Source organism: Drosophila melanogaster, chromosome 2R (assembly GCF_000001215.4).
Source record: "Drosophila melanogaster chromosome 2R".
Lineage (NCBI taxonomy): Eukaryota > Metazoa > Arthropoda > Insecta > Diptera > Drosophilidae > Drosophila > Drosophila melanogaster.
Window position 1 is genome coordinate 9793128 of NT_033778.4, and position 16368 is coordinate 9809495.

Genomic DNA, 16368 nt, shown 5'->3' on the forward strand with positions numbered 1-16368 from the left:
CAAGTGCTACGCGCAGGCCGAGCCATAATAACTTAATTTTCATAATTTCACTTACCTTGCCTTGTGTCAAGCCCAAAACACCTCCTAACTTGTTTTTTCGATTTTTTGCTATATTTTCTCGGCGTTTTCGAGTTATTTCTTTGTTTGTTTTTATTCCGAATACGAACGCCTGAAGCGCCGCTGGGCGAAAAGAGCTGCTCAGTGAGCTTTTGACGTTCGCGGTGAGCGGTTCGCTTGAATACTTAAGCGGAATTCAATTGTTCAGCAGCGCAGAGTGACTGCAAAATAGAGGGAAAATCAAGTTTGAATAAATAAAATTAAGTGTTTGACCGCGGCAGTGATTTTTCAAGGGAACATCGAGCCAAAAATGATACAGTTTCCTGATCACCTGAGAACCCAATTCTAAAGACGAGATAAGACCGGCAGAAAGTGGAGCAAAAGTAATAAAATATGTTAGCAAAGCCTACTTTTCTTTTGGGTTGACTCACGGAATCCCGAAGATAAATAGTCGAAATGAGTGGTATCGTAAAAGTCGCGTGCTTGAAGTACAAACAACATAGTATGATCGGGGAGAATATGAAGTACTCATAAATATGGTGACGTATGCCTATGCTAAACTTACCCAAAACATTTTCAATGGCTAAAAGTGAGATGTGTAGGTGAAGGTTTCTCCATTCCCCGGGTTTTTCGCTTCGTGACGAAACCTCAACTAGAACGTTATCTTTATTGACACCCTAAAGATTCTAATTGCATGTCTGCAAACTATACGATTCCATTCCCGTTTGGCTGATAAGTGCGTTGGTGAGAGAAACGGATAATTTTGCCAGAGAGCATCTGGCCATCATAACTTCATTACAGTGGAAATTTGTGACACCCAGTCACACTTTTTTATGCAATAAATTAAAGCAGTCGAAGTGTTTAGACAAAGAGCTGTCAGCGCCATACAAATGCGCCTCGGGTGCAATTAAATAATTGATTCTTGCCAATATAAAATAATAAAAACCCATTTAGAACGTGTGGCGCTATTGGGCTTTATCGTAGCACCAAAACAACAAAGACCTCCCACCAAAAAAAAAAAGAAAACAAAATATCAAACAACGCGCTATCGAGTTTTGTGGCGCGTACTTCGCGCTCTGTTTTGTTCGGTTTGTTTGGGCCAAGTTAGCGGGTAATTGCAGTCTACACGTCACTTTTGACATTTTTTAGTCATGCGAAGTGGCAAGTTACTCGTGCACTTTTACTTTCCATTGTTGCAACGAGAACAATCGACAAAGCAGCTGCGCATGCGCAACTCTCAAAATGGCAAGGCACAATCTAGAGTCATCCAAAAGGTAAACAAGCCGGGGTTTCGGCGCAAAAGAGTCGATGAGGCAATACCCTAGCTATTTCGGTTCCTAATTTTAATTTCGACTGTCTGGAATTCCCGAGATCTTATCTGATTCAGCATTCTGTCCAAAAGTGCCTAGTTGTTCCTGTGACTCACAGAATATCCATATCAATCGAACATAAAAACTGTCTGTAAATGCTTGTTAACTGGTTTCTGCGATAACAAGGCCAATGTCTTGGCTGGCAACTGGTTTTGAATCAGGAAGAGGATAGCACAAGTGGTTCGTTAATTGTTTTCACTTTCAAAATTGCAAATCTAAAAAAAATAGCGACTAAATGCAGCTGCGTTAGAAGCCTTATTGAGCAGTTATGATTTCATCGAGCTTTGTTGCCAGAAAGATTGGCAAGACCCGCGACAAACTCAGCCCGAGAAATGCCATATTCCATATGAGGCAATAAATCAATCTGAAATCCGAGACACCGGGAAAGTGGCTGTCCCGCATCGGTAACAAATGAGCAAACAAGATGCCCAAAGGTGGTGTTATAAATGGAGCCCAAATGGCAAAAAGCTAAACGCTTGGAGACCTTTCCCTGTAACTGGAAACTGGTTTCGCCCTGCGGCTTGGCATCCAAATTGCCAACGTTTTGGCCCGGCCCGGCTGCAGTTACCAGTTCGATGCAGTTTTGGCTGCATCAAGGCGTCGACTGCAGCGCCACCTCTCCATTGTTATGCAATGTGTAATCGTCTAAGTCAGTGGGTCAGTGACTTGCCAGCTTGCCTCTGTCGTTGTCTTTGTCGTTGTCTTTGTCTTTGTCCCACTGAGCCGGTAAGCGATCGTGATTGGTGTCCGTTGTCCGTCAATGGCCATAATTGGTGGCTTAAAACTTGACCACCGCTCGTAACCGGACGTAACCTTAAGTTGGGGCGCCTTAAGTTGAAGGTTAGTGTAACCACATTTCTGATTGATTTGCAGCTGCAACATGGAAACCACAATCAATAACAACAACAATGACAACGGATATATGAACCAGGCGTATGTGGGTTCATTGAATGCCTCAACTATCTCAATACCAGGGGCATACAAGCCCAATGAGTCATCCAATGGCAAGAAGACGCTCTCTGAAGGATCAGGCTCAGCTCCACCACCAGGACATGGAGATAGCCCGTCTGGAGTGGAGGCTGGTCAGCCGGGTAAAAAGCGAGATAGTTGGAACAACGACATCGAGTTCCTCATGTCCTGCATCGCACTGAGCGTGGGTCTGGGCAATGTGTGGAGGTTTCCCTTTACCGCACTGGAGAACGGAGGAGGAGCGTTCGTGATACCCTACCTGATCGTCCTGATTCTAGTGGGCAAGCCCGTGTACTACTTGGAAATGCTGCTCGGCCAGTTCTCGAGTCGCGGCAGTGTGAAGGTCTACGACTTTTCACCCATCATGAGAGGTGAGTTGGCTTAGTTTGCGGTAACTTAATCGCTCTTCAATCTTACACTAATGATGCATAACTGACATCGTAAATCAAGTTTCGGCCTAATTAAAAAGATTTCGTGACACTGCTTAACTAGTTTCTATCAACTAGTTATTTTAATCAAAGTATTCACAATATAGATACAGATAATTATGTAACTTATGTTAGGCCGAAAGTCGCCGTTAATTTATGTTAGTTTATAGTAATGCCTTGCATAAGTAGCATTTGAATATGGTAGTTATTCTGGAGATGAACTTTGATACATTTACAGACAGATGAGGGTTATTTAGTTGCTTCTTTATATTTGTACTTCCATTTAAGATTCCGAAATATTTGCCATAATATATCAAAACTCAATCAATATCTCCAACCAACACAGGCATTGGATATGGACAAGTCCTGGCCACGGGCATCGTTACCACCTACTACGCCACGTTAATGGCGCTCACCCTACGCTACTTCGTGGACTCCTTCTACCCGACCTTGCCGTGGAGCTACTGCCGCGAGGAGTGGGGTACAGAATGCCTGGACTCGGGACCGCAGGAGGCCAGCAGAGCCACCAGTTTGGCAGGGTCGGGAGTGCGAACCACCTCGGCGGAGTTCTATTTCACGTGAGTGGGTAGCCAGCAGGTGGACAGGATGCGGTACTCATTCATTTCCCCACAGGAACATCATTCTGCGCGAGAAGGCGAGCATCGATGATGGCATCGGATATCCCAGCTGGAGCCTGGCGCTGGCACTGGCTGTGGCCTGGATCGTCATCGCGGGGATTATGTTCAAGGGTGTGAAGAGTTCGGGCAAGGCCTCCTACTTCCTCGCCCTCTTTCCCTACGTGGTGATGCTGGTGCTCCTGGTGCGGGCACTCACCTTGCCGGGCGCCTTCGACGGCGTGCTGTACTTCCTGCGGCCGCAATGGCACAAGCTCCTGGAACCGCAGGTCTGGTACGCCGCCGTCACCCAGGTGTTCTTCTCACTGGCCATCTGCTTCGGGAACATCATCATGTACGCCTCGTACAACCGCTTCGGCCACAACATTTACAGGTGAGTGGAGATATCCGGTTTGGAGTTCCTTACCTGAGTTCCTGCTCCTCAGGGATGCCAATATCGTGACCACGCTGGACACCTTCACCTCCCTACTGTCCGGTGTGATTATCTTCGGGATTCTGGGCAACCTGGCGTACGAGAACAACACCACCGACATCGCTAGTGTGGTCAATGGAGGTCCGGGCCTGGCTTTCATATCTTACCCGGACGCCATTGCCAAGTTTAAGTGGCTGCCGCAGCTATTCTCCGTGCTGTTCTTCCTCATGCTCTTCGTCCTGGGCATCGGCAGCAATGTGGGCATGGCCTCCTGCATGTCCACCGTGATCAAGGATCAGTTCGGACACCTGAAGAACTGGACTGTGGTGGTTGGTATAGCCATTGTAGGCTACTTTCTGGGCCTTCTGTACATCACACCCGGTGGCCAGTTCCTGCTCAACCTGGTCGACTACTTTGGCGTCACGTTCGTGGCCCTGGTGCTGGCCATCTTCGAGCTGGTGACCATTGCCTGGATCTACGGTGTGAAGCGACTCTGCCGTGACGTGGAGTTCATGATTGGCATCAAGACTTCGCTGTACTATCGCATCTGCTGGGCGGTCGTCACTCCTCTGCTAATGCTCACCATTCTCATCTACACCTTGGTTCTGTACGAGCCCCTCAAGTACAAGGATTACACCTACCAATCGGGTGTTTACGGTAAGCAAGAGGGATTAACCCCAGAATCACAATATCATGGCTAATAAAATCGTTACTTTTTTTAGTTTTCGGTTGGTGCCTCAGTGCCTTTGGCGTGGGTCAGGTGCTCTTCTGGGCCATTCCCGCCGTGCGGAAGCAGCCCTCGCACTTGGGTCTCTGGGCCCGCATCCGCAAAGCCTTTGAGCCACTGCCCAACTGGGGACCCAGCGACCCGCAGACCCTCAAGCGGTACCAACTGTTCGTTCAGGAGGGCAACGCCAACGCCCTCTTCCGGCGCAGCAGTATCTGGCACAAAATCTATGACAATATCTTCGGTTAGCATTGAATTAGCAATAAAACTATATACCATTTAATGCCGCCGACTCAGTCGCTTTACGAGGTCACGGGATCTGCTGCGACTACAGCACAACCCTTTTATAATAAAAATCAGTCCCTGCCCCGGGCTTAAGTGCCAAATTAAATGGCAGTTGGAGTTGCCCTGGGGCGATCATAAGACCTCCGTGCGCAATATCCCCAGATATGACATGACTGAAAAGAACGTTCGTAAGTGAGGCCACTAAAGCAAAAGCGAGAGTGTGCAAAAACTTATTATTAGTGTGTAATATTTGTAAAATTATTTCACTACGCCTTATTTGTTTTGAAACTAATCTCAGATATCAGAGATTAATTCCCTAAAAGCTCTATTATCTCACAAAATCCATTCGACTTATGGAGAGAGACCCGTACTTTTCCCACTATCGATTTTATGCCAAAATGGTAAACTTTCTACCGAGCTTCCTGTATCTCAAGAGTACTTTTTTGTGTTGTCCTGGCATCTCTGGTGAGTGCCGGCAACTGGCGGAACTATAAAAGACAAGACAATTGCAGCCGGAGGCACTGGCTCCACCCATTCCACTTTGGCCCCCTTTCGCAGCCGTCGTGTGTGCTGGCATACTCGCACTGATTATGCCATAAAGGGTGGAAAGTTCTGATTTTATGATTGAAAGAAAAAGTTCCACGAAATGTGTGTGCTGGGAGGCACTTCCGCGTAACATGGGGCGCAAAGTATTAAAGTAATTTGTAGAAGGCAAACAAGGGGATACCCTGGCTGCCTGCTGTGCGGATGAGCAGAATGTTGTCAAAAGACAAGCGGAGCGAAGTATTTGAAAGGCGTGTACGTCTATAGGAGCAATAAATTAAACAGTAATATATACGGATATATACTATATCCGCAGAACACCTACATGGCTGCCACCTTAATGAAGATGTCTGCTGGCCAGGACATTCGGTGCTTTGTCCTGTCGGCAGCTGGGTGTGCGTAATTGCACTGATAAAACGCATTTAAGCGGCATAAAGAGCCTCTCACTTACGCTGTCATGAACACACGGCGTATGCGCAACGCCCGAGCGGAAAGCCAATGCATTTCGAGTTATTTGTCAAGCCATTGTGTCATGTTAATGCGTTTTTAATGGCCAAACTGGAACACTCGCACATGGCTTTGTGCTTTTCGCTCAAGTGGTTGGCCGAGGGTCTGTCCATCCAACTTAATTTCATTGTTTTCCAGGACAAGTCAAACATAACGAGACATTATGGCCGCGTCAACGATTCGTATGCGTAATGGAAATTTATACAACCAGAATGCTGGCATGCTTCATCGATCGAATGCCACAGCAGCCATTATTGAGTGTAAGCGGAATTAATTTGTGTATAAACGAGCCACTGATTTTGCACAAAAGGACTGTGAATTGCTTTTTAAAATATTGCTATTGAGACAGCAGCCAATAAAAGCGTTGATTTATGACGAGGGACGAACATATAAATAATATATACACAAATAAAATTCCTCACGATCCTAGGAAGGCACGATCCTAATGAATACCAGTTTGAAATAAATTGAAAATTATTTGACAATCCATAGAAGGGTTTGGCCAACACAATCACTTGGTTTTAATTATATATGAAAGGCTGGTCAATGTCCATTAGCCATTAAAGTTTGAGCTTTTTCTCGGCTCGCTACATTTTAAGGAGGCTACATTATGAATGAGCTAGTTAAAGTTTAGTTTTAAAGCCTACCCAACGTCAGATGAGCATTAACGACTGAGCTAGAAGAACCCCTGCTAAAGTCGGATTGAAAGAAAATATTTGGCTTTATTATAATTTACGTTTGTTATTGCAGGGATGCGATGATTTATGACCACATAATGGCAACGCAAAATCATAGCCAAGCAGTTCATTGCACGAATACGAGTATGGGCGAAATCACAACAATGCCGCCCGAAGCCCAAAAGGTGGGCAAATAAATCAGCCAGCTGAAGTTGAGCGGCAGACGGCAAACAGAAAATGACAGCCCAGCTACACGGCGTTTACCTTTCACGCACATTTCCCCAAAGTAATCAACGCACTGGCCGCAGACAAAGGCTCGGATTCCCGGACTCCTGGCCCATTTTGGCCGCCGATAGGATCCACCGCGGCGGAGGACGCCCGTTGCCACTTGTCGGATGCGGAACGTTTCCAGGAGGAAGGGCCGCAATGGATGCGATTTAATGGGCCAACAGCGGGGAGGCTACTACTTAGGCGCACATTAACTTTTGGCCTTTTGTTGGCCAAGAACACTTTGTCTGCCGACCTCGCGACCCCGCGACTCTCTTTTATCTCAAGGCAATGACTTGACTAGACACAGCTGCTATTATTTCCCTTTGTTTATTTTGTATTTTGTGGGGCCCAAATTTTAAATTATTTAAATAAATTAGACTACATTCTTTGGCAGTCCAAACAGATTGCCAGTGATTTGCTTTGAGTGCCATTTAGCTGGATTTGTTTCGCACCTTTTGGTTCCTTCCGGCGAAGTGCTCGCCACGGGGTGCATTCCTGTCTCATTGTTGTAAAAATTTACAACCGAGCTTTATAAGCCACAAATGTCTTCAAAGTGTGTCTTCAACATAAAAATGCTGGTCCAAATGCGTCGTCTAGAGAAATTCGGTTGCCCCTAATCGTTAAGCAATTGCTGTAAATTTCCATTTAAATTGGTCAAAATACTTTTTATTGTACGAGTATTAAGCACTTGAACAAAAAGTTAGCTTTATTGCCGAATCATAGCCACAAAATATTCTGCAACGAACTAAATTTTCCATACAATTTAATTAATGCCTCCCGGAAAAACCTTGCAAATGTATTAGTTGCCGCGCAATTAATTTGACTAAGTAGTTTTTGTTTTATCGAACTGCTGTTAATTGAAAATCGTTGTTAGCAACTCAATATTCAATTAAATCAAAATAATTAAGTATTTGGAATTTTCATGAAGAACATTTGTGACGTCTGTTAGTAAGAGTAAGTAAATAATAAATTGATATTCTTTTGCTTTAGTTTCATCAATACCATTCCGTTTTTGACCAATTATAAAATGGCGCAAAAATTAAATGATACTGTGGCTGATTAAAAATCGTTGAGTAGCAGACGCTTTATGTTCAATGAAATCTAATTAATTAATTTTTTTGTCAACAACGTGCAGCCACTTTTTACGCTAGAGTGGAGCGGCAAAGTTACGGGCGGATACGGATAGTCGGTCCGTAGACAGGCATTCCATCAAACGTTGCCTAGGCGAAGGACAATGGCGGTGGTAGTCGTGTACCTGAACGGTTTGTTATGTCGATGGTCGACGATTCGAAGTCTGGATGTCAACTTCAACTTCAACTACACACACCATCGTATCTGCCTATTCGGCGGTGCATGTGTATGTATCCGAATCTGTAGTTTTTGGCTTGCCATATTGTGTGTGTATCATATTTATGACAGTCTGTCAATGGCAGAAGCAGGAGCAGAAGCCCGATGAAGGCAAACAAATCATTGGGCAGACAATGTATATATGTCTATGCACGGATACTTTCATGTCCTGGCTCGAGCATTTTTATTGTTCGCTTGAAGTGGCCGCACTTCAGCCATCGATTGGCCATTTGACGTGGAGTGGCTTCGATTTTATTAGCTGTTTATAGTGCCAATTAAAGCGTAAGAATTAAATACGAAAATGGAAAAATCGCGTGCTTGAACGAAGCATACATTGTGGGGCACAAACAACCACTCGCTGAATGGGATTTGTTTATGGGCTTTCGGTTTTTGCCGCCCGTTGCCGCTTTGCTGCTTTTAAGTTATTTATAATTATTTCAGCAAGCCACAAGCTCAAAAACAGCGCAGAGAATAGAGAGACAGGCGAATGACAAAAACCTTGACAACTTTGCAGTTTTGCCAAAGTTTTATGATAAGTTTTTCATCACAAGACGCCGGGCATGTCGTGCCAAGAAACCTAACAGACATTAGGCCACCAGTCGGTAAGGGGAATGGGACCGGGAATGGAGATGGGAATGGGTAGAAGGATCCTGCCAGTGCAAAAACCGACATCACAATGGCTGACTGTCATCCCGGTCTGCACCATGGGTCAAAATGTACCACCAACTGGCACGCCACGGGACACAAACTATGGTTGCACGGGCATCCCGGTTCCTTCCACATGGACAGCCCATTAAATTGCCAACTCATTTACGGAGTTTCGGCACTGGGAGCGCTCTATGGCCATGGCAACCACCTTTGGTGCAATTAAGAAGGAATACCTTTCCTCAGACGAATTTCTTCATCCCGGAGGAAAACAGATATAATAAATTAAGTGCAGCAATCTCGTTCGCATAAGACATAGTCTCTGGGTAAAAACAATCGAAAGATTTTATTTAATAGAGACATAAATCCTTTTATCTTTTAATCTGTTAAATATTTCATGCTCATCGTTTTATCCGATTATAAACCACATCTTGGCAACCCCTTCGATTAAATCCGATTTCCAGCGCAATCATACAAACTGTTTCAAGCAGAACGGCATGTTTTCGCAGAACGTATTTGCTTTTAATGACCCTGCGCCCACAGTGCCCACATTCAGGAATCAGATGCGACAGGCAAGGACGAAGGACGGATGGATGAAAAGCCTGGAATGGCTGACTGAAGAGCGGTCTGGAGCAGTGAAAAGAAATGTCGCCGGATGTCGTCATCGCAACGACAACGTCAGCGGCTGGTCCGCAAGAAAATGGGAAAGCCACAGATGGCAGCTGGCAGAAAAAAAAAGGAAAAGGCACCAAACTTTGTGACGAACTTCATGGACTTGTTAAACACGTGTAGTTGGCACAGCAGTCAGGCCGCTCAAACAGCGGGAACTTTAAGCTTTGCTCGTTAATTAGGAGTCGGAAATCAAATTACTGCTCGAGATTTCACTACTTGGGCTAATTTAATCGCAGGGAAATTCGAAAAATGACCCCCGGCACTCGAGAAACCCTTTCAAATGGTCCACTATTAAAACTTTGACGCATGCATCAAATCTTTCATGCCTTCTAAATGGGCCAACTTCTCAGTCAAGTGGATTTATCTCTCAGCAAATAAAGTTGCCTGCGAATCTTGGCACCGCCCGAGGATGATGATTCCGGTAAGCGGTTGGCTGCCTGTCAGTTACCCGTAACTATGTCTTGGTTTTAAGCGCCTCCCGGGTACTGGGCCATCATTTCTAGTACATTAAGCCTTGGCTGAAAACAGCCGTCTCGAGTCGAAAACTTGGGGAGCATTCTACTCTCATCCACATCAAGATTCATGCGTGCAGGCGGGCGGAAATGTTTATTAGATTTAACCGCAGCCCGTTCACCATGTCGTATGCGCAATGTCCTGCTGACCTTGCGTGGCTTATGCTCTCATCAAAATTACAATGGCTCCGCTTTGGGAAGTCGGTCGACAATGGGGTTCAGGTGCGAGTCCCTCGCTTTCAGCGGAAGCACTTTTTGCGTCATCACTCAATTTATCATCTGGCGTGGAAGGACTGAAATAAAATGTTTGCCCATTTTATTTTTCGTTTTTTTTTTTTTGGCTTGCTCTCGGGGAAATGTCAATTTTGGCGGGTTTGTCTTAATTATGTGAGATGTTTTTTCGACAATCGCCCAGGAATTTATTTATTTAAGCAATGACAACAGCAAGGAAATGGCTTTTTGCATCGAATTACAATGATGTTTTGGTGAATTATCTGTGAAATTGATTGATGATGGTGTCACAGCCAGATGAACAGAGACTCCTTGAATTTTTGTGCTGTCACCTGGTGAATCAGGCAAATCATTTACTTAACACAAGCCACAAAAGACTGACTATTCGAAAACACCGATAAGTGGGCGATAACCACTTCGGTGGTTTCATATTGAACTCGAAACGGAATAGAATTCGTAAATCTTTAAACTAAATATGCTTAGGCAATCACCGAGCTTTAAGAACTAGCACTTTGATTTTGACTTTGATTTTGAAGTATCTGCAGAAAACGAAAAGATCAATGTACATAAATATTTGTAGTTTTATCTTAGGCATTGGGATCTGGTTAAGGACCCTTCTGCATTATCATTCATCATTTAAATCCATCCATTCGAAAATAGTCAAAAACAAATGCCCGACAAAATAACGTAACAAATGATTTTCGAAGGGTTTTGCAGCAATGATACGAAAACATTTAAATTAAATGAAAACAATGTTCTTCCGTCCGATTGCAAATCCATGGGAGAAGCCCCAAAGATAACCAAACAGCAAGAACAAACAGCACGGCCGGGGACTAAACCAAAGCAAACAGGCAAAGTGAAGGCCAAACAAAGGGGGAAATGGGTGAAATGGGTGGTATGGGCGGAGCAACCGCAGAAACAATTTATTATTTGTGAATTCCCATTCCCAAAAAGCTGAGCAGAGTGCCAATATGCAGGTTTTGCTCTACGAACTTGAGTAAATAATGAAATCGGTAAGCAGGCGGACCAAGATGCAAAAAGTTAAGAGCTGTGGCTCCTGCCCAGTCTGTCCAAATGACCACAATATTGACTGGATCCGGGCCAGCAAACAAATCTGTATAGACTGGCTGTCAGGATGCCAAGATATTTGAACAACAGAAGCACAGGGCACACAAATGGGTGCTTCATTCGTCATCTCAGAGGTCAAAGGGTAGGCTCGCAATTTAAGCTGCGAAATCTGCCACTTCTTGTGCAATTTCCCAATCACATCCAACCACTGGCCAGCGGCCAGAATCCGAGTTGCACGCGAAATCCACGGCCGACCTTTTCTGCCCCCTGAACCCGATAAAATATGAAAAACTGGTGGATGGTGGTGGGTGGGAATCACACGGCAAACACCAAGAGCCCAAGCCACTTGGCCTTTTGGGAGTTTATGGAAGAGCTTAGCAAACAAAATTATATTCAATTTCCTTTAATGGCCACCATAAAATAGCAGTCAGCAAAAGTAAAGCCGGCCGAAAGCCGCCACAAAAAATGTAGGCGTAGCGCCGAGAACTTCCTAAGGCAGAAATCAGGACGCGAGCGGTTATCCGCCATCCTTGACGCTTTTTGTTAGGTAAGCAACTTGTTTGAAGCACTCCCAGTACTTCACAATGGATTATGTTTAGATGTATGTTTATCACAAGATATGAATATTCCATTTGTCCGGGCCATCAGGCAGCGCCTCTGCAGCTGCCGTCGTTTGGGCCGTGTGAAAAACGATTAAGCATACGCCCTGGTGTCCGCACCATTTGCCACGATTTGCCACGACTCGCCTGTTTGCCTGTTAGCCTGTCAGCCCTGTCAACCAAATTGTTTCGGCCACGTAAATGGCACTGCCAGAGTGCTTTTTCATAATAAAAGGACATATCTATTTATAATCTATTTTTGGGCAAATTTTATACATATACGCAGGTTTTAAGTAACTTTGTACATATATATATGCGGCAATAACTTTAAGTCCTTAAAGATCGAATTTTGTTTGAAAATCAAGCGCAGTGCCGAAAGGGTAAATCTTAACTTATTTTGGCATTTAAGAAGATAAGTCAATCATTTAGTTAAATATTTAGATTTGCATATCCACAGCTCCACCTTCTCGTCTGTTATTTAACAGGGAATTGCCAACTTAAATCAATGCTAGGCATTTATTACTAAAGCGATTTTACATAAATAAATTGATAGAGCTTAGTTACTAAATACGACTTTCTAAAGTTGTGCTTTCTAAAGTTATACAGTTGAGTGATTTAAAAATGTACTTCAAGACTTCACTTGGTGAAAGCATTTTATTTCGCAAACTAACGACAGAGGTGTAGGTCCTCCGGCTGGATAACAGAACTTTAACTATGTCGTGGCCAAAACCCCAGGCTCTTAAGCTTTGTGTCGGAGACGACATAATCCAATAGATAGAGTCAACAAAGGGGAATGTTTACTATTAGGTTTATCGCCAGCTAAACCAGACTCAGAATGGGCGAATTTAATGCGAGCCGTTCGCATTTTATGGTCCATTTCCAGCTGCAAGCCAAGCCTGAAGTCCGGATCCGTTAATACATCAAACTCAAGCATCGTGACAGCCAACTTGCCGCCTTCTTATCTCGTTTTTGCGGTTCCGAGATAGCGACACTTGTCGCAGAACTCCACTTCGCAGGAGAAGGAGGAGGAGAATCTGGCCGACATCCTTAGACAATTCGATTGACATGAAATGAATTGTGAAATTAAACAGACTGCACAATGACAGCCGCAGAAAGGAAAGCGCCGCTGAAAAGGATTCTCGAATGGGGCCACAAATTGCTAAGTGATTTCGCAGAAAGGCAGCGATGAGAAATAGCAGCCTGCCAGTTGCCTGGCAATAAAGATGGTCCCTAAAAAGTCAGCAGGCAGGAGCATTAAACCGTATGAGAACGGTTCGAAATCGTCCTTGACTCTGTGTTATTTTTGCTGCCTTTGGGGATCAACGCCTATTTGTTAACACCATAAACATGGAGAATCTGTACAGCCCACCAACTTACCCTGCAAATTGAAGAGCCAGAACAATGCTAACGCCATTGAGCAATTAGCGAACTTGGGCGGCACAAGAGATTTTTCCGATTGCATGGGAAACTATTCACGCGCGAGCTTTAATCAAAAAGCATTTGAATTTGAATCGCACACAAATCGCACTCACACACACTCACTGCACCAACAAATATCAATCAACAATTGCGCCCGGGAGCATGCAACAATTTCTATTTTCCTTTCCTTTGTGCCGGGACGGGCCACGCGGCGTATGAGCAATCAATTTGTATCGAGTTCGCCACGCACTGCTTCAATTATTCAAAAGACCGTTACGCCAGTCCAGAATTCGTATCGAAATATATCGCTATTCACCTCTGCCCCCTTTCCAAATTTTGGAGCCAAGCGTCTGGTTAGCCAGCCGACGTCGCACTGAGGCTGCACTTGGGCCAGCACCTCGCTTTTGAAGTAACACCGTGGGTTCCTCCAATGGGTTCCACTCGAATCGGCGCATGCGGCCTGTCCTTCAGTGGATGTCGTTTGAAAAACATTGTATCCGTTTTTCAATGGCCCCGAAAAGAAGGAAATGCAGGCAGCTTTGCGTGGAACTGTCGTTGCAATCGGAGATTTCAATTATGCATTACGTCCCTTTCAAGTGATCCAGGTGGGAGGTCGTGTCGAGTCCTTGCGTCTGGTCTGTTATTCCTGCCAAATCGCAGGCGTCTTAAGCCGCTGCACGCCGAGCATTTACGTCCGGCCAAAAGTGTCTACGGCAATCATGGCAACCGGGGACAAAAAACCAAACACGTCGTTGACAAAGGACGGATAGCAGAAATACGAAGTGGTATTGTCCTTCAGCACTGGTGCTTATAAACTTCAAAAGCCCCAAGAGCGCAGACTTTCAACTCATGATGTTTTTATTTTATAAGTGTACTTAGAACATAGGGTTCATCGGACTCCATATGCACCAAAGACAAAACACATTGGTATTGGTTTGTAAACTTATGAAATTGTCTAAATCGATTGGCTATCAAACCTAAGAATGGTTACATTAACCGATTTCTGTAAACAAATTCTGTGCGTTCGAAAGCAATAGATCTTAAAATTTTCTTACTATAGTAGCGTTCAGAATAAAATTGCCAGTGATGGAAATTTTCATCTCTAACAGCGAGTTTGGTTTTCCAATTATTTGCAATAGAAAAACACTTGAAAATGACGATAGCGCTGCACACTGCAAACCGCACTCCAACCTCTCAATTATTCCATTTCATTTCGCTGGAAATCTGTGGCGCAGCTCTAACATTAATCTAATACCTATATTTGCAGTTGCAAAGCACTGAACACCTTGGATGTCTGAGCACCCAGGTTTCACCTCTACCTTCACTATGTGTTTGTGTTTCCCTTTGGTCCAATAAAATGCATAAAATGCGTGCACAGTTGGCGGCACACGGTTGCCTAAATGCAATTTCAAGTCGGTCCTTTGATTCGATCCCCTGGCAGAAGCAGTTTATATGTATATCATTACTAGTGCCTGTGGAAGTGGGCGACGGAAATAATTGAATTTGGCTGGGACGAGTTAAGAGGCGATTGCCAGCAATTGCAACGCTCGATTTAGTTTGTAACATTGTGAATTCGCCCACCTGATGGAGGATTTACATGGCTGTGGGGATTTCTTGGCCATTAGTTCCCACCATAAATCCCCGCTTGGTGGAGTGCCACTGTCCGAAGGTTAGGCAACCGATGGACAGATCGCATTTCAAGGGCTGCTAATTATGAACCTCGTTAGGCGGAGGTATCTCTTTGATTTTTTGCCCCGAAAACCGTTGGCAGGCTCATGACTAGGTGACTAAATCAACATCGGGCTAACAAGCATAATTAATGAGCTCCGGCATAAATCACCGGCAGGCCAATCAAAGTTGTCCCAATGGCCATACATCAGGCATTCGGCAGCAGTGTATCAACTCATGCAGCAGTCGGGCTTCATCCTCACAACCGAACAGATTTGTGGCCATCTTCCTGCCTGCGCCTGGTCTGTAATTAATAATCCTCTCAAACAAATCAAATGCCCAAATTTGCTCAACCCTTCGAATGCCTTCCGATTCCATAGGCCAATTATTCCACTCAGTTCGACTCCCAGTTACCCTTGACGTTGCACCTTGGATTTCATGGCACGTCTGTTGCAACTTGCAGCATTTTCCTTTTTTCCGGACACTCTCCTTCGGACTGACGTACGACTTTATTGGCGTCTTCTGCGACACGCGCCACTGGCTCAAATTGAGCACCGCATCGAGGCAATTGTTCCGGCCAGGATGGCTCCACCCAACCACCCCATCGACCTCCTTCTCCTCCTCGCATGTCCTTTCAGCTGACAATTACAACGCATTCGGGCTGTAACTGTCGCTCGCCGTTGTTGCGCTTTTTTAACACGTCATTTGGGTATGCTCTGCACTCTGGAGAAGTACGAGGAAAGTGCATTAGAGGGGTATTAATAAAAGTTCGCAAGCCCTTACAACTGTCAAAAAACAGCCACAGTCACAGTTAACACTCCATTAATCAATTAAAATATAATAATGTAAGATCTAGTATATGGTTTAACTAGAGATGGGATATAAGCCAGATTAATAATCACTGAATAAATAGAATACTAAGATGATAAGAACAGAATATGACTAAGTATCCCCTAGTCGAATCCCTGGAATAAGGCTCTTGAGCTGATTTAGTTGTTGTTCGAGGGGGTTTATTTAGCATGCAGCTGGCAAGACGCCCGTCAACGTCCATTGAGTTCCCCGTGGATCTAATGGCTCCACGGCGATAAATGCGAGAATGTTGGTGTGCGCAGTTTGTCACAGTGTAAGTGCGAGTGTGGGTGCGTGTGTGCATACATACATATGTAAGTGTAAGTGCGCAAATGGAGGGATAGGGACTTCCCCGGCAGCAACAATCAGTGGCTGTCGCTGGGAACTTCTCCTCTCGCGCAGTTTTAGTTTCAGGGCCGATAATACTCCTCGCCTAATTGCCCACACACGCGCACATTTAACTTTTCAGATAAAATTA

At 44.7% G+C, this 16368-nt stretch overlaps 2 protein-coding genes across 3 annotated transcripts in view; one reads left to right on the plus strand and one right to left on the minus strand.

Moving 5' to 3' along the window:
• CG1688 (uncharacterized protein) overlaps positions 1–13748 on the minus strand; it is a 40512-nt gene extending 26764 nt beyond the window's left edge. The window contains exons 1-2 of the mRNA NM_136672.3: positions 13332–13748; positions 56–278 (exon numbers count right to left, since the gene is read on the minus strand). The gene's annotated coding sequence lies outside the window, so the exon portion shown is untranslated. The remainder of the gene's footprint in view (positions 1–55; positions 279–13331) is intronic.
• Positions 199–4879, plus strand: CG1698 (uncharacterized protein). 2 transcript variants are annotated; one of them, NM_001273906.1, is made up of 6 exons: positions 199–440; positions 2301–2767; positions 3171–3402; positions 3458–3832; positions 3885–4528; positions 4594–4879. In NM_001273906.1, the coding sequence occupies exons 2-6, from the start codon at positions 2308–2310 to the stop codon at positions 4845–4847; spliced, it is 1965 nt and encodes a 654-aa protein (NP_001260835.1). In that variant the 5' UTR covers positions 199–440; positions 2301–2307; the 3' UTR covers positions 4848–4879. The 2 variants fall into 2 exon arrangements, with proteins under 2 accessions (NP_001260835.1, NP_610517.1); NM_136673.3 differs by having other exon boundaries at positions 199–2767.
• Positions 13749–16368: the final 2620 nt, after the last annotated feature.